The 23390-nt window shown below is 46.8% G+C and overlaps 1 protein-coding gene across 1 annotated transcript in view; it reads right to left on the bottom strand.

Moving 5' to 3' along the window:
* Window positions 1-2984: 2984 nt before the first annotated feature.
* LOC137335082 (potassium voltage-gated channel subfamily KQT member 2) overlaps window positions 2985-23390 on the bottom strand; it is a 133689-nt gene continuing 113283 nt past the window's right edge. Inside the window, exons 13-16 of the mRNA XM_068000187.1 lie at window positions 19902-20010; window positions 18660-18791; window positions 8968-9091; window positions 2985-7126 (exon numbers count right to left, since the gene is read on the bottom strand). Of these exons, the coding sequence (XP_067856288.1) occupies window positions 6362-7126; window positions 8968-9091; window positions 18660-18791; window positions 19902-20010 (1130 nt within the window). The 3' untranslated portion in view covers window positions 2985-6361. The remainder of the gene's footprint in view (window positions 7127-8967; window positions 9092-18659; window positions 18792-19901; window positions 20011-23390) is intronic.

Genomic DNA, 23390 nt, shown 5'->3' with positions numbered 1-23390 from the left:
AACAATCAGCGCCTATAGAATCACACCCAGCAACAATCAGTGCCTATAGAATCACACCCAGCAACAATCAGTGCCTATAGAATCACACCCAGCAACAATCAGCGCCTATAGAATCACACCCAGCAACAATCAGCGCCTATAGAATCATACTCAGCAACAATCAGTGCCTATAGAATCACACCCAGCAACAATCAGGTGCCTATAGAATCACACCCAGCAACAATCAGCGCCTATAGAATCACACCCAGCAACAATCAGTGCCTATGGAATCACACCCAGCAACAATCAGTGCCTATAGAATCACACCCAGCAACAATCAGTGCCTATAGAATCATACCCAGCAACAATCAGTGCCTATAGAATCACACCCAGCAACAATCAGTGCCTATAGAATCATACCCAGCAACAATCAGTGCCTATAGAATCACACCCAGCAACAATCAGTGCCTATAGAATCACACCCAGCAACAATCAGTGCCTATAGAATCATACCCAGCAACAATCAGCCCCCTCGACAACATAAACGGGGAAAAAAAGGAGTCGTGAGCCCACCGATGAGGCGGAGTTTGTCTCGATATTGTAATCAGTGCATACCCTTTATTTAATAATATAGAATTCATGGAATCTTTACAAACGCGGTCAAACTCGCATACAGTCAAACCTCATCCGAACAAATTAAATCGAAGCGCAGAGCCCTGTGTAATAAGCCGGACCTGGCGCTCGATGGTGGGCGATGAGGGGGGTCCTGCTCACCCCACGACCAGCAGAGACCCTCGTATCATGAATCACAAGCAGCGCCCCACGGCTCTGGCACACTGGGGATTGACTGACTGTGTTCCACACTCCTGGTGTAAGCAGGTTTCTGATAGCAGTGTTGCAAAGTTCATTCATACCGTCCTCACCCGTCGCTGTGCAGAACAAGACTCGCTGTGTCAGAGAATGCGAATTGTACAAATTGTAAAAGTTCAGATAAATATCTTGTTTAAATGATTAACTATCAGAGTAAAAAGATTTGGGCTTAGGGAATAGGATAAAGAAGTGTGTCCTTTTCAGTCAGTCTCTGCACAGTTATTATCTCTATTAAATTTTATAAATACAGTGAATTATTTCAAAATGACACTGGAATGTGTGTGTGTGTGTGTGCATGCCCACCGGAATACTCATTGTTAAAACTTTAATTATACCGATTAACGCTCGGCTCTATGAATTCATGCAATGACCCCTCCAGCAACATCTGTCTCACAAGGATCTCAGGACTCGGTCTCCAGTAACCGCAGGCTGTGCAGCCCGACAGCGGTTTCCAGCTGATGTAAGTCATTAAAAACCGACAGAAACAAATATAGGAATACCTGATACCCGGGAGTGAGTTACAGGCTGGAATCCTCAACACAAAGCAAGAGTTTATCAGCCCTGGTTAGAGTCCATCTTTGAACTCACCACCTGGACTATGATATCGATTTATGCTAATACTGGTTTCAGAACTCTGATTCCACGTCTGTGTTGCTGGTTGGACCCTTGATGCATGAATAATGCCCTGTGATATCAGCAAAAAAGTTATGGTAATTTTTTAATATCTTGCTGACAACCAGTATTGACCAGGCAATATATCGGAGCCTCGGAACGGACCGTCCCTCTGTGCATTTGTCGATAGTAAATAATAGGCCAAGACTGTTAAATCCACTCAAGCCCCTTTATCAACAGCGTGCAGGCAAGCAAATCAGCAGGCAAAACACTCTCAGGTAGTCTGGATAGTATCTTGTTCCTACAGAAATTATAAAACGCTCTCCCATCCTCACCTGATACTTGGTGATTCCAGCCCAATAAACTGATGCTGCACCAGAGAGCAAAGGGTTTAACTTTGTTTTATAAAAGTGAAAATATTCAGTCCACTGGGTAGAAAGATCATGCCTGTGTCTTTGTGTGTGTGTGTTTTGTAGGTTCGAACAGTCTCAGGCATGAGGCCATGTCATTAATACACCGGTCACTGCAGCTTTTAAGGGATCTATAAAGAGCCAGTTCTTTGTGTTCATCAGTTTAGGGTTAACAATAGGATAAACCTATGGGATTTGTATTGTGAGGTTGTGGGATGTCTAATGGGTTAAAAGATTTGGCTTACAGAACATTATAGAATCACAGGCACGATTATTACCTGTTCTGTGTTATCAGTGAAGCACCAAAAGTTGTCTATCTGCCCCTCTCTAGACTGTCTGCCTGCCACTCGCCAGCCACCAGATGGACTGTCTGCACCTCCCGAGCCACTAAACTGTTTGCCTTCCCCTCCCTAGACTATCTGCCCCTCCATAGGCACTAGACTGTCTGTCTACACCTCCCTCATCCCTCAAACTGTTGTTCATCCCTCTGGGCCCACATCATCTGTCTGTTTGAGAACATGAGAAATAGGAGCAGGAGTAGGCCATACGGCCCCTCGAGCCTGCTCCGCCATTCAGTAAGATCATGGCTGATCTTCTACCTCAACTCCACTTTCCTGGCCTATCCCCATATCCCTTGATTCCCTCTCTGGACCCACACTGTCTGTCTGTCTGTCCCTCCTTAGCCCCCAGACCAGCTGTCTGTCTGACCCTCCCTGGACCCACACTGACTGTCTGTCTGCCCCTCCTCGGCCCCCAGACCACCTGTCTGTCCCACCCTGGACCCACACTGTCTGTCTGCCCCTCCTTGGCCCCCAGACCAGCTGTCTGTCTGTCCCTCCCTGGACCCACACTGTCTGTCTGCCCCTCCTTGGCCCCCAGACCAGCTGTCTGTCTGTCCCTCCCTGGACCCACACTGTCTGTCTGCCCCTCCTGGGCCCCCAGACCAGCTGTCTGCCTGACCCTCCCTGGACCCACACTGACTGTCTGTCTGCCCCTCCTCGGCCCCCAGACCACCTGTCTGTCTGTCCCACCCTGGACCCACACTGTCTGTCTGCCCCTCCTCGGCCCCCAGACCACCTGTCTGTCTGTCCCACCCTGGACCCACACTGTCTGTCTGCCCCTCCTTGGCCCCCAGACCAGCTGTCTGCCTGACCCTCCCTGGACCCACACTGTCAATGTGTCTGTCGCTCAGACTGTCTTGTTTGTCCCTCGAGGCCCACACTTCCTGTCAGTCCTGCCTTAGCCTCCCTCTGCAGCCCCAAGCCGTCTTTCCCATCCTATCTGCTGCTTGGTGACAAGAGGTGAAAAGGTGAAGCTGAACATGGGGACACTTAAAGTGTTTGCAAATATAATGGTCAAACTCAAGTAAACTCACAATTGGCGCAGTAGTAACTTAATACTGTGTTTTTTTCATTGAGTAAATTAGATAAAGAGCTAAGGTCCAACATGATTCAAAGCTGAGAAATGTAGGGGAGATGATGAGGCAAATTAGGAAATAGTGATTGGGGGACGCCAAGATTGAGTTTTAGAAGCCTCTAGAGTGTAGGAGGAGGCGAGGACTGAGGGAGGTGAGGAGTTCCACAGGTTTTAACTAAGTGTTGAACAGTAGAATTTTGTAAATTACGAGTTATATAACAAGTTTCATAATAAATAGTAAATCTGTTTATACAAGTGATGTAATCAATAGTATCACATGAGCTTCTGATAATGTGGTTTCGATTTGATCCTAAAGTCTTTCAAATGTGGGGTCATGACCTTTCAATCTGCTGATATTTTGGGACTCATTTAACCCCGAGCTTTTCATTAGACATCAGAAAATGTACGGCCATTGATAAAAATTCCTCCCCTGGGCATTCCTTAAGCTGATTTCCCCCCAGGGACCCTCATCAGTTCAATAACCTTTTCTCATCCCATGATTCCAATGTCCATATGTGCAGTTCACAAGATCACCAAACAGATTCAGATGAGGAAGCACTTTCAGACGTCTAGGCTCAACTATACGGGAAGACCCTACAATGCCCTTCACAGTATCCAACTTCTTATGCGATTCCTTGGTTTGTGTCTCCATTGCCTTACTGGGAAGTCCATTCCACATCTGAGTCACTTCCCGCTATCAATCCTAAATTTGCATTGAGCTCATCCAAAACTCTGCTGCCCCGTATCCTAACTCGCACCAAGTCCCGTTCACCCATCACCCCCTGTGCTCTCTGACCTACATTGGCTCCCGGTCTGGGAACGCCTCGATTTTAAAATTCTCATCCTTGTTTTCAAATCCCTCCATGGCCTCGCCCCTCCTATCTCTGTAACCTCCTCCAGCCCTACAACCCTCCGAGATCTCTGCGCTCCTCCAAATTCTGGCCTCTTGCGCATTCCCAATTTCCTTCGCCCCACCATTGGCGGCCGTGCCTTCAGCCGTCTAGGCCCTAAGCTCTGGAATTCCCTCCTTAAACCTCTCCACCTCGCTCTCTCTTTAAGACGCTCCTCAAAACCTACCTCTTTGACCAAGCTTTTGATCACCTGTCCTAATATCTCCTTACGTGGCTCAGTGTCAAATTTTGTCTCATAATCGCTCCTGTGAAGCACCTTGGGATGTTTTACTATGTTAAAGGTGCTATATAAATGCAAGTTGTTGTAGTTGTACTTAAAGCCCAGTACAGTGATGGAGAACAGAACAATAGGTGGGATTTGTATCAATGATCACACTCTTGTTGATAAGGAATTCATGTTGCCCAATGGCCCTTGTTTAACATGGCCTTACAAAGATGCAGTGTGATATAGATGAGCTTTAACAGGGATAATTGTAAACTGAGCCCAACTTCACTGTGATACATCAAGGGCCCTGCTTAAAGGAGAGCCACCGCTAACTGTTTAGGAGAGCTGGTCTATCCAAACAAGATGAAAGGGCTTTATTTTAAGAAAAAGGGCACAACGTAAATGTGGAAAGCTGTGATCAGCCTCGAGCAGGGATCGCCAACCCTCCAGGATTGTCCTGGAGTCTCCAGGAATTGAAGATTAATATCCAGGAAACTGCTGAGAGCAAATCAGGAGAAAAATCATCGGGACATTAAAGAAAAATTATTTCTTTCATCTTCTTTGAACATTTTCATTTATTAGTTGTAAAATTATTGGAGATGGTTTAAAAAAAGTTTGTTCACAGTCCAATTGGCCGTGGGAAGTCGATGCGCCTGGAGCACTCCCTCAGTACTGACCACCTGACGGTGCGGCGCTCCCTCAGTACTGACCACCTGACAGTGCGGCGCTCCCTCAGTACTGACCACCTGACAGTGCGGCGCTCCCTCAGTACTGACCACCTGACAGTGCGGCGCTCCCTCAGTACTGACCACCTGACGGTGCGGCGCTCCCTCAGTACTTTGGGATTAAGAGATATTAACAGGGCAGTTTGATTTATTGGGAAAGGTGTCTGGTGTTCCTTAAAGTTGGGGACCAACAGATTGGTGGGGGGAAGCAGCATGAAAAAAAAAACATGTACGGACTCTGGACAGAGCAAACTTGATGGACCGAACGGCCTTTTCTTGTTCCAGACTTTCTCGTTCTCATGTACCCCGATATATCAGCTTATCGCAAGATCCTGATCGCACCCCCCCCCAACTCTGAGATCAAATAACAAACATGTTATAGGTCATTACAGGAAGGAAATATACTCAATGTGACTGTAAGGGAAAGCATTCACCAAGGGGACTGTATGCCAACACTGTAACCCCTCGACACCTAAAACATTTTTGTGGTAACGCATAATTAAGTTTAAACATGTTTAAGGTAAAAAATACCCAGTAATGCAGAGATACTAAATAAAACATGTTTACCCTGTTTTTAATACGACCTTTCTCAATATTGCCTTACAATAATACGTTATATCAAGTGCTATTTACCTCCCTCACTATCTCTGCTTCCCCACTTCCTCTCTCTAATTAAAGAACAGTCTGGCATCATTACCCCACTAACTCCAAGTTTTCCTCTCTTTGTAGCCCACTTTAATGCTTGAATTGTTCCGTGTTTCGAATGTCCCGTCTTCCAAGAAGTTCCCTCTATTTCCAGGAATTTGTTTTTTTTTTTCCCTTGGCCACCATGACATTGAGAAGGTGTTAAACATACATTCATTGGTCACGAGCCTGACTTCATGGCGGCCATTGGGGTTGAACCCCAGGTGCTGGCTGGGATACAAGCCAATTCCTCTTGATGGGACGCAGCTTGAATGGCTGATGGAACAGAATTCAGGCAACTGGCAGCAGCAGTCACCTTGGTTCCGTGGTGAGTCCATTGAGAACCCAAATGGCCAGTATTCCACAGCTCCTAGGCCAGAAGGTGACCCACAAAGAATATTACCACTCTGGTCACCAAAGTCGTTCCTCACCTCCATTGCTGCTTTGGTGGGGAAGATTAAGTGTGGTTCTCATCAAACACGGAGACTGGATTCTTGACCCCTTCAGTGTTCCCTTTTCTTTTCCCAAAATGAACAAAGGCCTCCCTGTCTATTTCGATGAAGACCATGCAAAGTCACTGTGTGCCCCCTCGCCTATAGCTGACCTAGGTGGGCCACATGGGGTGCATGCTTCTGAGTCAGTGTCAGACTCCCCTTCTGCGATGTACAGCCTGACCTTAGACAAGGGCGTAACTCCACCGTAGGAAGCGTTGTTGAGACAATCCAGGTTCTCCTTTGATTGCGAGATGCTGAAGCCACTGTACGAGCGCTCAAGTTCCTCATGATCGACGGAGGGAATGGAGATAGAGGTATCGCTGTCCCTTTCTTTCAGCGAGGCCTCTTGGCACTTGTAGTACTGGTCCTCATGTCGGCCATGCTCTGTCCCTCCCCGGCCATAGCCACTGTGGCCTGACATCTTGTCATGTGATACCGAGGGCGGAGGCGGGATTCTGACGAAGGTCATGCCCTCGCCCACCGGAGAGGTCATGAAGGCCAGGGTGCTGTGGTTCTGCCGACTTAACCCGTCGGTGGAGTGTTGGTGAGATGAGGTTGATGGTGGGCAGCCATTGGACACCAACGGTGCCCCTCCGAGTCCGGGGGAAGGCTTGTGCGCGGTTAGGCTGCATGACCGTAACATTTTATTGGCATTCGTGTTCTTCTCACCGAGCACCCGGTTGTCCACCGGGCTATGGTATGGTGGAGCGGGGTCTGGTTCTTTGGCAATGAAGTAGGCCTCAGTCTCCGACTGTGGGATATCCATCCGTTGCATGTAGATATTCACCAGGAAATCCAACTTCTTTTCCATGGAGTGCACCTGGGGAACACAGGGAACCTGTTAACACCACCCAGACGCCCAGTAGACCAGACATCCAGCCGCCCCCCCCCCCTCCCCAGACATCCAGCCGCCCAGTTGCCCAACCGCCCAGTAGCCCAAACCCTCAATCATCCATTAGCCAGCCGTCCAGACTCCTAGCAGCCCAGAATCCCAGCTGCCCAACAAGGAGTGTGATCGGTCGCTGAAATACCAAATTATCATTCATTGGGAGTAATTTTATCTTTTATCATCAGGCGTAAGGTGGGCGATAGCGAATGGACATCTCGTTTTACACCTCGTCCGATTGAAGTCAGTGGGAAAGAAATTCGGGCAAAGAGTAAAACACGCGGCCGATTCGCTATTAAAATTACCCCCATTGTCAGCAGAATGCTAGTTCAGACACCATGGATGAAACCTAATCCACACCTGCATCAACACTGCTGTCCTGTGAAATTAACCCTTGGAGAGCTAAGTTTAACTCATCAGTAGCATCTTTAACATATACTATACCAAGGTCTATCCATGGGCAGCGTCTGAAATCCCAAAATGTGGCATGTGATAATCACAGATTCTTGGATAATCTCAACCTCCCTGGTCCTGTCCTGCACTACGATCCTTATCCCTAAACCAGGATCTCCAAAACAAAAAAAGTGTTGCTAACAAATCCTATTTGGTCTCTAAAGAAAGCAGTTCATTTGACGTTGGCCCCTCATGGCCTGAACTGGGCCTCATTCTAAGGAATGTCCAACATTAAAGGGGATGAAATTCCGGGGGCTTTGCTCCACTCCCGGGAGAGCAGCGCAACGGGAGTCCCGGCCGCCTACAGCCACGGACGGGATCATTAGTATGTTCGGGGTGAGGGGGGGGGGGCACGTGGTGCCTCCGAGGGTGCCTCAGTCACCCCCTCCGTCTTTTGGGGAGTGGCAGACGGTCTCTCCACCAGAGCTCTCCCAGAGGCCCTTCTCAGGCCGAAGGAAAAGGGGCACAGGGGGATCGCCAGCTCCAAGTGTGGCCATAACCTGGGTATAGTAAGGTCACGCTGCATCGCCTCCAGAATCAATTACTTACACCTGGCAAGGTTAGGGACCCCAGTGGGACTTGTGCCAGCTTTCAGAGTTCGGTTAAGGCCTTTTACTAACGTAAAGGATGAAAAGAAGAAGACTTTCATTTCTATAGCGCCTTTCACAACCTCAGGCCGTCCCAAAGCACTTTACAACCAATGAAGTACTTTTTGAAGTGTAGTCACTGTTGTAATGTAGGGAACACGGCAGATAATTTGCACACAGCAAGATCCCACAAACGGCAATGTGATAACGACCACATAAGCTGTTTTAGTGATGTTAGTCGAGGGATAAATATTGACCAGGACACTGGGGAGATCTCCCCTACTCTTCATTGAAATAGTGGCCGTGGGATCTTTTACATCCACCTGAGAGGGCAGACGGGGCCTCGGTTTAACGTCTCATCCAAAAGACAGTACCTCCAACAGCGCAGCGCTCCCTCAGTACTGCACTGCGAATGTCAGCCTGGATTTTGTGCTCAAGTCTCTAGATTGGGACTTGAACCCACGACCTTCAGGGGCGAGAGTGCCACCACTGAGCCACGGCCGACACCGAATTCCTACAGTGGGCTGGGAACCGCTTCCACGCGCCACCTTGACATGGAGGCGGATAATCTACCCAAGGCCCTCCGGGAATCCATGACGATTCCAAGACAACCAGATTCCGGCCCATTATACGGAACAGAATTTCAGGCCCCAAGACTTTAATTTGGCGGTAGGAATCTCCTCGTTATCTTGAGTGATGATGAAGAGATTTTAAGCACAAGTTGACAACCCTTACCTGTCTTTCCATTTTCCCGAGCCGTCCCATCATACTTGGGTCCTCCGGAACCTCAGTCTCTGCCGGGATCTTGGAGCGATCCTTCTCCTGCAACTGGGATCCTCGGCCCACAATCTGATCGATTCTACCATGGGAGGCACACAGACACCTCAGATAATAGATTAGAACGCAAGTCTGCCCTTGACGTACAAGGTCTATCCCAACAGTTAGCAAAGAGGTTAGAGTCAGCAAGTCAGAAAATGCAAGACAACCGTTAAAGATTATTAGAGCTCTCCGAAGGGGAAGATCTGTCTCAGGCAAACAAAAAGATTCTCTTTTGGAAGGGGTTGGGTGGGTATCTTTCTTTTTTTTGGGAGAGGGGTGTTGGAGTAAAACTCTTAAAATAGAACTGATTAGTTATTAGACAGACATTACTGGGAGATGCTTCATATGCAGTTTCGCAGAGTGTCAGTTAGTTACATGCATGTGTCTCAGATTAAGAGACTGAAGAAACAAAAAGCACACTGATGCAAAGCAAGGAGGTTGAGAATGGAGGCAGCAGCTCATGACAGGGGCATTTGTGCCTGCCAAAAGAACGTGATGCCCCTAAGCTAGGCAAAGGCTGACACCCAAGGGCCCAATGGGGGTTATAATCTACCTAAGGCATCTATACATCTGTGTAATGGATTCAAAATGGATATCCGTAATCAAGCAAAGGATGTTCTCTGGGATAGGGGAATGGCCCCTTTTCATATCCGGCTCCATACCCAGAGACGCCCACTGGAGATCCAACAGCAATGATTTGAATCGACTGTATCTACATCCAGCCAAGGTTTTATATCCAGAATAATCATTACACGTCCAATCAGGAATGGCGATTTTTGGTTGGTTGGTAATATTAATCTGTATATACAACAGCCACAATTCCTAATTGGACCAGTAAATGGAGAGCAGTTTGGGCATTGGTCCTATATTCAGTGTTGGGGGTTATAATGATGTGTTGGTGAATGTTGTGTTTTTCAAGGCAACAATTTCTAATTCATAAACCCAGTGTCAGCATCGAGCACTGCCAGGCCAGGTTAGAGCTTCCTCTACTCTAGCCCAGCAACATGCCTCAGAAGCGTGACCCAACTGATATTTTCCCATTTCCCATACCAGCACCCCCACCCCCACCCCTGTGGCCTGAAGTGAGTTGTGAACAAAGAAGGTACTGGGTTCAGACCAGTGCATTTCACATGGGAGCCGTACAGCCGGCAGAAAAGGGCCTTCATCCCATCAGGTCAGGCTAGATTTGAACCCAAGTCCCAGGGGCAACAGGGGCAACCAATTACTCCCTCCCAATGTGCTGCAGAAAAAGATTCCAGTTCAAGGATGAGGAAGGAGTGAGATGGGAAATTGGGAAATAAGCCACCTGCTTCCTTTCAGTGACAAAGTTGTACCAACAGTTGTGGGCAAGAAGCATACTGTTTGGAACTAAGGGTTCATTCCCCAACATGGAGCCATGTTCAAAGTGAGTGAGGGTCAGATTGGGGCTACAAGGTTTAAACCCTTTCTCTGACCCCATGCCCTTCACTAAAGGAAGACAGGTGAAGCACAACAACGGAAGTCCAAGGTGAGAGAAAGATGGGAGTGAAAGCAAAATATTCATTCAAAAACTGGGCACTGGGCTCCCCCAATGGCTCACTGGGGAGGGTAGAGGACCATTACTGTGAGCTACACTGTCAATAAGACTAGGAAGGTCCCTGGTTGGATCCTTGGTCTGTGCTGCGTTAAGTGATCTCAGTCAAATCAACAGTTGGGTTGCCACAGTTGGCCCAGGTTGGAGAGGAGAAAAAAAACCTGGGTTCCTGCTTCTGGTCACTAATCCAGTGACCCCTGTGTGGACAATGGGTGGAGATGGGACTGGTCTTGTTTTCATGCCCTCCAGAGTCCCACACTATATGGGTGACACTTAATGTCCTCTCAAATGGCCTCGGTTGTAAAACAATCACTTCAAAAGGTTCATCACCACCTTCTGGGGGCAACTAGGGATAGGCAATCAGGCTTTGCCAGCAACACACTTAAAAAAAGGAACAGCTTGCTGAAGCTCACTGCGCTCGGTGATCTAGGACGCAGGAGCGTAATCAGACAAAAATTGACACCGAGCCAATGAAGGAGATAGGTGACCAAACGCTTGGTCAAAGAGGTGGATTTTAAGCAGTGTCTTAAAGGAGAGAGAGGTGGAGAGGCGAAGAGGTTTGGGGGGTTAATTCCAGAGCTTAGGGCCTAGATGGCTGAAGACACGGCTTATAATGGTGGAGCAAAGGAAGTGGGGGATTCATATGAGGCCAGAGTTGGTGGAACACAGAGAACTCGGAGGGTTGTAGGGATGGAGGAGGTTTTAGAGATAGGGAGGGGCGAGGCCATGGAGGGATTTGAAGAGGATGAGAATTTTAAAATTCAACAGGAACAAACTCGTCCGCCGAACCACCTCACCACGCTGATTAGAAACATTTTCAATCCCATTAGCTGCTCTCCAAGTACAAGTCCATGTAGGACAGCGTTAATGGAGAGCCAATGACTGGGTAGACAATCCAATCGTTGGCTCTCTCTGCCCAGGAACGTATTTCTTTTCTTTCTTTGTCCAAAGCCTTTTTTTGGGGTCTTTGGCCAAGCTTGAATTAGGTTGTCCACCATTTGCCCAACCCAAGCCACAGCATGGAACGCAGCATGCCAACTTGATTAGGTCTCTTTTGATGAAAGAGACCCTTGAACACCTCAGAGTGCCCTTGTCTTGTCGTTTATGCATGCTTCATTTGTGTTTCATGCTTTCATGCAAATCTTGATCAGCGACTTCAAATCCAAAACGCAAAAAGATTTTGTTTCTTGCTCACTTCCTGCCATCAGAATCGCAAACATTCCCGATCATTGAAAAGAAATCAAAAGTTTTTTTTTTGTTTTCCACAGTGCAAGCACTTTCAGCCAGACCCCTTCATTGATCACCTAACACTTTACTTACCCTCTCATCCGAGATCTTCGGACCGTAGCACCAAGCCAGTGCTGATTGCGTGCATCTTAAACTTAACTTGAAACAAATTGTTTTGAAGAAATCTTGAATAGATTTTTTTTTAATTAATTCTGTACCTTTAATCCCTGCAGAAGGGGGTTGGCTGCTTAAATCATAACTCTTGAGTGAAAAGAAATAAGCATTCTGTTGATGAGTCCTAACCTAGGAGAGTATTGGGGTGAGTCTTTGGAAGTGCTGAGGACTCCTTTTAACTTCTTATGCCGGGGAGTTGAAGGGGGCGGGGGACCCACAATCATATCTATCCTGGCAAAGTAAATAGAAGAAAACACCAGCAAAATGCATAATGAAGCAACACGAGAGTTGACGGAAGCAAATCGCATCATCACAGTAAGAATATCAACAAAACTACATTGGGCCATGTTCGGAAGGCTAGTAGGATAGGTCGCATTAAAGAATCCATTTTAGGTTCAGAGCTCCATTTTGTGGCCTCTCCAGAAACTTGCTGAAACAGTCATTCTGGAGAACATCAACAAAGCAGCTCAAATCTCCAAGGCTGGGACTGAACTGCCATTGTGTAAGATAGCCTGGTATAGACCTGACCTCATAATAGTTACATCTCTCTGTTTGATGACTGTATGTTTATCTTTTCTGTACATGTGACCAGACAAGACACTTTTTGGTTATGTCCTGAGACCCATTTTAGAACATTCACCCGCTGGTACCTAATTTGTGGAATAATGAGCTAATGGTCGTTAGTGTAAACCAAGGGCAAAGGTCACAGTAGAGGCATGGTGTAATGGCCTTTCAACTCAGGGATAAAGAGCAAGACCATTTTAACTTGAAGTTGGGAAGACCCTGGGACTGATCAGCAACTGTAACGTGAGGTCTCCTGCAGCCTTTTAGAGGCAGGAGTATCATTTCCTCTGAGAAACCTGTAAGTGTAACACTCTGCGTCTAGAACTCTCATCCCTGGCACAGAGGCAGCAGCTCCAAGCTTGACCTCTCCAGCGTTAATCAACAGGCGCCAGAGAACTCAACAGAACCCAAATGTCCAAGTTTCCTTTCAATCTTTTTACAAATGATCAAGCATTTTCTTTTCAAGCTTTGTGAAACAATGGAACATTCTGTTATCGCACTTGAGCAAAAGTGATGGAAGGACTCTGGTCAATGGGCTGTTGGGAGATCTGAGATCTAGCCCTGCCCTTCGCCGTATGTGATGCTCTCACTAGCTAACTCGAGATGGTGTGAGTGTAAGTCAGTTGTAAGACTCTCCTAACTGCATCGTTGTGTTGCGAGGCGAGTGCTGGCACTGCTAATCACCTCCACCAGTTGTTTAGTGTTTGCCTGTCAGAATACACCCAATGACAGGGTGTGACCGTGCTTATGACATTACAACATCGATACCCTGAAACTTTTGAATCTGAGCTTCTCATTCGTGTCAAGATAAACCAAAGTCATGAGGTGTAGGAATAGACAGCAAATGCATGTGTCAATATCCTTTCCTTACAATATTACTCTGTGTTGCCAATATTCTCCCCTCTTCCTATCCTGAAGGTGTGGAGATGCCGGTGATGGACTAGGGTGGACAAATGTAAGGAGTCTTACAACACCAGGTTATAGTCCAACAGTTGGATAAACAAATTGCTCCTGCATATTACTTAATTATTCCTTTCCATAACTGGAGCCAATGGGGAAGGGCCTGCAGGAATAATAGGGTGTAGTGTAGTGGTTATGTTACTGACGAGTAACCCAGAGGCCTCAATAATCCAGAGAATATGAGTTCAAATCTTCCCATGAGAATCTGAATTCAGTTTTTTTTTTAAAAAAAGCTGGTATCAGTAAAAGTAACCATGATTTTTTTTTGTAAAAACCCTACTGGTTCACTAGGAACACAGGAACAGGAGTAGGCCATTCAGCCCCTCGAGCCTGTTCTGCCATTTAATTAGATCCATGTCTTTGTTACCTCTAGACTTGACTATTCCAATCCTCTCCTGGCCGGCCTCCCATCTTCCACCCTCCATAAACTTGAGCTCATCCAAAACTCTGCTGCCCTTATCCTAACTCGCACCAAGTCCCGTTCACCCATCACCCCTGTGCTCGCTGACCTACATTGGCTCCCAGTCCGGGAACGCCTCGATTTGTGTGTGTGTGCGCGTGTGTGTGCGTGTGTGTGTGCGTGTGCGCGCATATATATTCTCATCCTTGTTTTCAAATCCCTCCAATGGCCTCGCCCCCTCCCTATCTCTGTAACCTCCTCCAACCCTACAACCCTCCGAGATCTCTGCGCTCCTCCAATTCAAGCCTCTTTAGCATCCCTGATTTTAACGCTCCACCATTGGCGGCCGTGCCTTCAGCTGCCTAGGCCCTAAGCTCTGGAATTCCCTCCCTAAACCTCTCTGACTCTCTACCTCTCTCTCCTCCTTTAAGATGCTCCTTAAAACCTGCCTCTTTGACCAAGCTTTTGGTCACCTGACCTAATAGCTCCTTATGTGGCTTGATATCAAATTTTGTTTGATAATTGCTCCCGTGAAGCACCTTGGGACATTTTACTACTTATTAAAGACGCTATATAAATGCAAGATGTGTTGTTGATCTGTATCTTAACTCCATTTACCTGCTTTGGTTCTGTAACCCTTAATACCCTTGCCTAACAAGAATCTATCAATCTAATCTAAAAAATCTAATGTCCTATAGAGAAGGAAATCTGTCGTCCGTACCAGGTCTGGCCTATATATGACTCTAGTCCCAAACTAAGGCTGTTGACTCTACGCTGCCCTCTGAAGTGGCCGAGCAAACCACTCAGTTGTAGCAAACTGTCAGGGAAATTAGGGACGGGCAAAAAAATGCCAGCGATGCTTATGTCCCAAGATTGAATTTTGTAAAAAGCGGATCAATGATTAATCCAAATTCTAATTGAGGGATTTAAGGACCAGCAAACTGACCCAAATTTTCATTCCCCTTTTAATTTTAAGGAGCAATCGATAAATCCCAAATAGAACCTTGGTTAGACCACACTTGGAGCACTGAGAACAGTTCAGGTCTCCATATTATAAAAAGGATATAGAGGCAGTGGAGAAGGTGCAAAAATGGAGAGGTTATACCTATCAGAAAAGACTTAACAGGCTGGGGCTCTTTTCCATTAAAAAGAGAAGACTGAGGGGTGACCTGATAAGGTCTTTAAGATTATGAAAGGGTTTGATAGGGTAGACGTAGAGAATATGTTTCCACTTGTGGGGGAGACCAAAACTAGGGGCCATAAATATAAGATAGTCACCAATAAATCCAATTGGGAATTCAGGAGAAACTTCTTTACCCAGAGAGCGGTTGGAATGTGGAACTCACTCCCACACGGAGTGGTTGAGGCGAATAGTGTAGATACATTTAAGGAGAATCTGGAAAGTACATGAGGGAGAAAGGAATAGAAGGATATGCTGATAGGGTGAGATGAAGTAGGGAGGGAGGAGGCTTGTGTGGAGCATAAACACCGGCATAGGCCTGTTGGGCCGAATGGCCTGTTTCTGTGCTGTACATTCTGTATAATTCTATGTGCCTTTTCTGATAAGCACCAGGAGTTGGGTAGGTTTAATTCTATTTAATTCTCTTTAATCCAGGGGATTTTTTTGCCACCTTGCCAGCAGATGATGCTGTTGGGCTCTGCGCGCTGCTCTGTGCACAGGTCACTCCTTGTCCAACTCATGGCCTCCTCCCACCCACAGACAGTGAGAATTACATTTGTCAAAAAAGATTTTTGTAAATCGATATAAAAATGAAATAAATACGTCGAATGATAAAACGTTTATTAATCCTCAGTCTGCAGGCTCCGTGCCACTCCAGCTTTGTTTATTTTCAGCTCATGGAATGTGACACTGAAACAAACACTAATATTACAGTAATAAATCTATTCAAACACTGAGGACAGGTTTATTACTGGAATATTAACCCAAAACTAATGGATTAAATACCTAAAACCCACTTTAATTAAAAGTTATCTAAATTAGTTGTTAAATTTTAAAGGACTCTGCTTACCCGTTCCAATCCTTTCTTCTTTCCCATTTCCTTTCTGTTGTTTTTCTATTTATATTTTGAGACTAATCTATCTTCAAACTTTTGTCGAACTTTAAAAATAACTTCAAACTTGATATCTTTTCCTTCATCTAGCTCATTCATTTTGGAGGTGAGTGCAACTTTAATTTTAAAAAGTGGGTTTCCATTGGTTACAAACTGAGTTTAACAAGGCAGTTTTTCAGCCAATGGAAACCCCCGAATCATTGCGAGGAGCAGCGTGTCACAGACTCAGGAGAAATCGATGAGCTCATCAGGTCCACAAGATTCCGTCCTTTAAATGGCAGTGAATTGAACCATATCCCTTGTTGCTATCCCTCAGTCAGTCCATTATATCTGGTCTGAACCGTTCAGACAGCAAGCAAAGAGCTCACATTGATGTAACTTCACTCCAGCGACATCATGAATGGGATGATCAGCCCACAATGCACTGCTGCCACCCTTGATAGGAACAGGAGGAGGCCATTCAGCCCCTCGAGCCTGTTCCGCCATTCAACAGATCATGGCTGATCTGTACCTCAACTCCATTTACCCTCCTTTGCTCCATATCCCTCGATACCCTTACCCAACAAAAATCTATCGATCTCAGTCTTGAAAGCTCCAATTGACCCCCAGCATCCACAGCCTTTCGGGGGAGAGAGTTCCAGATTTCCACTCCCCTTTGTGTGAAAAAGTGATTCCTGATTTCACTCCTGAACTGCCTAGCTCTGATTTTAAACTATTTCATCTCTATCTACCCTATCGAATCTCTATCATTATAAACACCTCGATCAGATCACCTCTCAACCTTCTAAAGTCAAGGGAATACAAGCCAAGTCTATGCAACCTGTCCTCATAATTTAACCCTTTTAGCCCCGGTATCATTCTGGTGAATCTGTGCTGTACCCCCTCCAAGGCCGATATATCCTTCCTGAGGTGCGGTGCCCAGAACTGAACACAATATCTCCAGTTGGGGTTTGATCAAGGCTCTGTACAACTGAAGCATCACTGCCTCACTTTTTGCAATTCCAGCCCCCGTGAAATAAAGGCCAACATTCCATTAGCCTTTTTTAATTGCTTTTTATACCCGTCTGGGATAGAATGATCTGTGCTGTTGTCTGTTTTGTAATGCTGATAACATCTCTTTTAGAGTTTTAAACACGCCTTTGAAAACATGTTTTGCGTTTTAAATATCCAATTCATTAAATCCCCGCCCAGAAAATGTTTGTGGGGCAAAACTCGCATTCTCTTTGTCACTGGGATATTTTGACCTGCTCGCAGGTCATTATTGGAATCGAAGTAGAGCCCCAGGAAATTTACAAAAAAAAACCTGTAAGTTCAGCTCCTAGTTACTGACACGAGATAAAACGAACTGAGACCAGGCCATTCAGGCGCTGACCCTGCATATGAACGCAGTACAGTGTCTCAGTGGGGGTTACGTACACTCAAGAAGTTGAAGATTGACCTGGAGCTCCGCGGAAACTGACCAGCACCTGGGATTCTGCAAACTTTTCTTTGCAATTCACTGACCTCAGGCCTCTGCTATTTGGGCACAGCAGGCCCCAGAAGTTGGACATTCAAATCCCACCAGGGCAAGCTAATTGAACTCAATACATTGGTGGGCTGGCAACAGAAAAATGACTGGTCTCAAGGGAAGGGAACCTGCCGTCTTTACCCGGTCTGGGCCTCACGTGACTCCAGTACCACACTACACGGTCAACTCTTAATGCCCTCAGGGCAACTAGGGATGGGCAATAAATACCGGCCTTGTCAGTGTGGCCCACAATCCCAAGAACAAACAAACATATTTTTTTTAAAATGTACAGCGATTGGACTTTGTGCTCTTAAAGAGACAGGCCAACATTAACAGAGCTCCACCTGAGCAGCAGAATAATGCATTGTATGTTATAATGCTCCAGTCATTGTAAAACAGTGTATTAACTCTCTCACCATGAGCAACTCCACTGGAGATCATAGGAATCACCAGACAAGAAAAGACCCAGGTCCATCTGGTTCACCTTCTCCCATCCTGGGAGTCGCATGATATGGCGATAATGGAGTTGTTGACTAATCAGAGCAATCAATCTCTATCGATTAGTCCACAACAGACCCAGACATGAGGTGAGGGAAACCCCCAGTGGTGGAGAGCTTTGGGAACCATAGGTCCAAAGTCACCTCTTCCTCCCTCAGCCTGTTACATTTACCACATGATTCAGTGATGTTGGTTGAGGGATAAATATCGGCCCAGGACACCGGGGAGAACTCCCCTGCTCTTCTTCAAAAAGTGCCATGGGATCTTTTACATCCACCTGAGGGGGCAGATGGGGCCTCGGTTTAACGTCTCATCCGAAAGACGGCATCTCCAACAGTGCAGCACTCCCTCAGTACTGGTGCCGTGAGTGTCAGCCTGGATTTTGTGCTCAAGTCTCATCTACTGCATTCCAAAATGTTATTTTCTGAAAGAAGTGAGATCAACTGGAAATGTTTTACACTAAGTACTGTTTGGACACAAATCTGTCTAATCTCAAGTGTGACGAGTGTGTTGTGTTGGGTAGGTCTTTGTTCTTCACAAGTACTGAGGGGAAAGAGCTGGTCGAGGGCACAAAGGGGAGATGGGAGGGGGAGGGGGGGAAGCGGAGAGTTAAATATAAGAGCGGGCCCTTGCCTGGACTGGAGGTTTTTGATTCTGGACAGCATATCTAAGTGTCCCGCGGAGTATTGCTCGATCACATCCATGACGTCGTACGGCCGCAAACTCTCCTTGAACTTACGCTTCGAAACGAGAAATCGCATAATGCTACGGAAAAAGTTTCCAGACAGTTAGGGTGGGGAAAATACAAAATAAAAGACCAAGGAGGGAAAAGGGAGGGGAGCAAACCTTTTTTCCCCCAGGTTTGTTCCCCTCCCTTTCCACAAAGGCATTGAATCTTGCTGGGGTACAGGCCAGCCTGTGGGACCTTTTTTCTCTTAACCATTCTTCACCTGTGAGCCTTGACAGCGAGCACCCGGGGTGGCTATTCGACCACACGAGGTGTCGCAGCCCACTCCAATTCTGTCCTTACCTGAGTCGCGCCTTCCTGCGTAGAGTCACTGGACAGTAATGACCAATGGGGACCCACCCTCGTTCCCCCATCTCAGCCATACTGAAGCCAATTGTTGTCATTTCAAGCACAATCACTCCAAAATTTCCCTCCCTTCCCTCTTGGCCGGATTTTAACTCGTTCCACCCGACTTTAAAATGGTGAAGGGTCGTTAATGGTGGGGGGGGGGGGGGGGGGGAGGGAGAGGGGTCCCGAAATGGGCGGCCGGAGCGTTTGCCTGTTTTAGGCGGCAGGTCAGGTGCGACATGCAAGTCGGGATCCCGTGAGGCCGCGTAGGAACCCGAGGTGCAGAATGGGCGGAGCTTGAGCCGCGCAGGCTCCGCCCACCCGCACCGGGCACGAGCCGGCCCTTAAAGGGGCCATTGGTGGCTGCTCAGGAAACGGCCCAGGAAACGGCGGGGCTCCCGTTGGGCCCAGAAAGGAAACTCTGGCCCACTGCCCCCACCCCCAGCCCCCCTCCCCCGCGGGATTTGGCTGTGGGGAGCCCGTTTGGAAATGTAAGTGAGGCCCAGGCTCAAAATAGCTCAGGGCCTCGTGCCAATTGAAGAGTTAAAATTGCTCCATCCGTCTCCTTGCCAACCTCATAGGCACCAGCAACTCCCCACCTCCTCATCCAAGTGACCATTCCCCACGCACCAGCCTGAACAGGTTATTAAACCACGGGAGGGCCTAAAGGCACTGAGCCTGGTCCAATCCTCACCCAACTCCCACCTGCTTCCCCGCAGAGGCCTCGGTTACTGGCAGGAAGCCCCAGAACCCACTTCTCAAATGGGCCTGAGACATTGCAGTTTGCAGTTAATTCTTACCACATGGCTCTGATCAAAATTTTCAGTCCTGGAGTTAAGTCGTCCGTGGTGAACTCACACTGATAGCTCTTGTTGTCTGCGATGTCCTCTTCGGGCAGACTGGAATGGTCTGAAACACACAGAGGGCACATTGGAAATCTGCAGTGCTGCAGGTCGCAACCTAAACATTACCCGTCTCTCTTATTCCACAGCCTGTTGTCTATTTCAGGGCTCCTTCTGATTCACTCTCACTACTTCTACCTTCCATCAGTTTGGCTCTGTTAGTAGCACTCTCCCCTCTCCATCGGAAGACTTTACATTCAAGTACTACTCCAGTGACTTTGTAGATTCATACAGCACAGAAAGAGGCCATTCAGCCCATCGTGCCTGTGCCGGCACTTTGAAAGAGCTATCCAATTAGTCCCACTCCCCTGCTCTTTCCCCATAGCCCTGCAAATTTTTCCTTTTCAAGTATTTATCCAATTCCCTTTTGAAAGTTACTATTGAATCTGCTTCCACCACCCTTTCAGGCAGATCATGACAACTCGCTGCATAAAGACATTTCTCCTCATCTCCCCCTCTGGTTCTTTTGCCAATTACCTTTAACTCTGTGTCCTCTGGTTACTGACTCTCCTGCCAGTGGAAACAGTTTCTCCTGATTTACTCTATCAAAACTGTTCAAAACCCCCGAGTACAAAATCTCAGCGGACAATTCAGTGCAGGACTGAGTGAGTGCTGCACTGTCGGAGGTGCCATTAAACCGAAGCCCCTTGTCTGCCCTCTCAGGTGGATGTAAATGACCCCATGGCCACTATTCGAAGAAGAGCTGAAAGCTCACCTGTTGTCCTGGCCAACACGTAACCTGTTTGTGGGACCTTGCTGTGCACGGGTTGGCTGCCGTGATTGCCTACAAAACAATAGCACTTAAAAAAGTAATTCATTGGCTGTAAAGCGCTTTGGGACATTCTGAGGATGTGAAAGGTGCTACATAAATGCAAGTTATTTCTTTCTAGCTGCCAGATTTCACACGTCGTTTTGGTATCTTCACTCTCTTCCCTTGGGGAACAGCATGAAGTAGTGGGAGGACTCGTAGGCTGATTAACAGTCTGACAGGCCACATCATCAGATGCATAGCACTGTGCACCCAATCAGATGTGGGGTAAAGTTCCCTCTACTCTGCTCCAACTTTATCCCTCACTGAACCAGGCTGATATTTTTCCATTTCACAAGCTGATCAGAGGAACAGGAGGAGGCCATTCAGCCCCTCGAGCCTGTTCCACCTTTCAATTAGATAATGGCTGATCTGTATCTCAACTCCATCTACCCGCCTTGGTTCCGTAACCCTTAATACCCTTACCCAACAAAAATCTATCGATCTCAGTTTTGACACTTTCAGTTGACCCCCAGCCTCAGCAGCTTTTAGGGGGAAGAGAGTTCCAGATTTCAACTCCCCTTTGTGTGAAGACGTGCTTCCTGACATCACCCCTGAACGGCCTGGCTCCAATTTTAAGGTTATGGGGAGGGTTGTAGGGCTGAAGCAGGTTACAAAGATAGAAAGGCTCTATTTTGTTTGAGTTAGAGCTAGAATCATAGAAAGGTTACAGCATGGAAGGAGGCCACTCGGCCCATCGAGTCCGTGCCGGCTCGATGCAAAAGCAATCCAGCTAGTCCCACTCCTCCACCCTTTACCCGTGATCATGCAATTTTTTCCCTTCAAGTACTTATCCAGTTCCATTTTGAAGGCTATGATTGAATCTGCCTCCACCACCCCCTCGGGCAGTGCATTCCAGATCCCAACCACTCGCTGTATAAAAAAGTTTTTCTTCCTGTCACCTTTGGTTCTTTTGCCAATCACCTTAAATCTATGTCCTCTGGTCCTTGACCCTTCCGCCAATGGGAACAGTTTCTCTCTATCTACTCTGTCTAGACCCTTCATGATTTTGAATACCTCTATCAAATCTCCTCACAACCTTCTCTGTTCCAAGGAGAACAACCCCAGCTTCTCCAGTCTATCCACGTAACTAAAGTCTCTCATTCCTGGACTCATTCTAGTAAATCTCTTCTGCACCCTCTATAAGGCCTTCGCATCTTTCTTAAAGTGAGGTGCCCAGATTTGAACTCAATACTCCAGTTGTGGCTGAACCAGTGTTTTATAAAGGTTCATCATGACTTCCTTGCTTTTGTACTCTATGCCTCTATTTATAAAGCCCCAGGACCCCGTATGCTTTTTTAACCGCTTTCTCAACCTGCCCTACGACCTTCAACGATGTGTGCACATATACCCCAAAATCTCTCTGTTCCTGTACCCCTTTTAGAGTAGTGCCCTCTAGTTTATATTGCCTCTCCTCATTCTTCCTACCGAAATGTATAACTTTGCATTTTTCTGCATTAAATTTCATCTGCCACATGTCTGCCCATTCCACCAGCCTGTCTATATCCTCTTGAAGTCTATCACTATCCTCTTTACTGTTCACTACACTTCCAAGTTTTGTGTCATCTGCAAATTTTGAAATTGTGCCCTGTACACCCAAGTCCAAGTCATTAATATATATCAAGAAAAGCAATGGTCCCAGCACCGACCCTTGGGGAACACCACTGTACACCTCCCTCCAGACCGAAAAACAACCGGTCACCACTACTCTCTGCTTCCTGTTACTGCCACTACTCCTTTTATTCCATGGGCTTCAATCTTGATGACAAGCCTATTATGCGGCACTTTATCAAACGGCTTTTGAAAGACAATATATACCAGATCAACCGCATTTCCCTCATCGACCCTCTCTGTTACCTCGTCAGAAAATTCTGCTAATTGACCAATTGTGCTAATTTCTGGATAGTTTCGTGCTTGGGCTTCAGTCACTAGAAGATGCGATAAAGCTTCTCACACTGATTTTTCAAAGGCCCTTTCCAGCCACCAAAGGTGAGGACTCAGCACTTTACCCAAACGTGTCATCAAGTCCCACCCCCCATCGTAAAGAAAGACTTGCATTTATATAGCGCCTTCATCACCTCAGGATGTCTCAAAACACTTCACAGCCAATGAAGTACTTTTTGAAGTGTAGTCACTGTTGTAATGTAGCAAACATAGCAGCCAATTGGTGCACAGTAAAGTCCCACATACAGAAATTAGATAAATGGCCAGATATTCTGTTTTTAGTGATGTTATGATGTGGAGATGCCGGTGATGGACTGGGGTTGACAATTGTAAACAATTTTACAACACCAAGTTATAGCCTCCGAAAGCTTGTGAATTTAAAATAAAATTGCTGGACTATAACTTGGTGTTGTAAAATTGTTTACAATAGTGATGTTAGTTGAGGGATAAATATTGGCCAGGACACTGGGGGGAGCTCCCCAGCTCTTCGTCGAAATAGTGGCTGTGGGATCTTTTACTGCCACCTGAGAGGGCAGTCGGGGCCTCGGTTTAATGTCTCATCTGAAAGACGGCACCTCTGTCAGTGCAGCCCTCCCTCAGTACAGCTACAGCACTGGCATCTACCCGACAATGTG

The sequence above is a fragment of the Heptranchias perlo genome, chromosome 19 (assembly GCF_035084215.1).
Source record: "Heptranchias perlo isolate sHepPer1 chromosome 19, sHepPer1.hap1, whole genome shotgun sequence".
In the NCBI taxonomy this organism is placed as follows: Eukaryota; Metazoa; Chordata; class Chondrichthyes; order Hexanchiformes; family Hexanchidae; genus Heptranchias; species Heptranchias perlo.
Note: the sequence above shows the minus strand (reverse complement) of the source record. Positions and strands in the feature narration are given on the sequence as shown.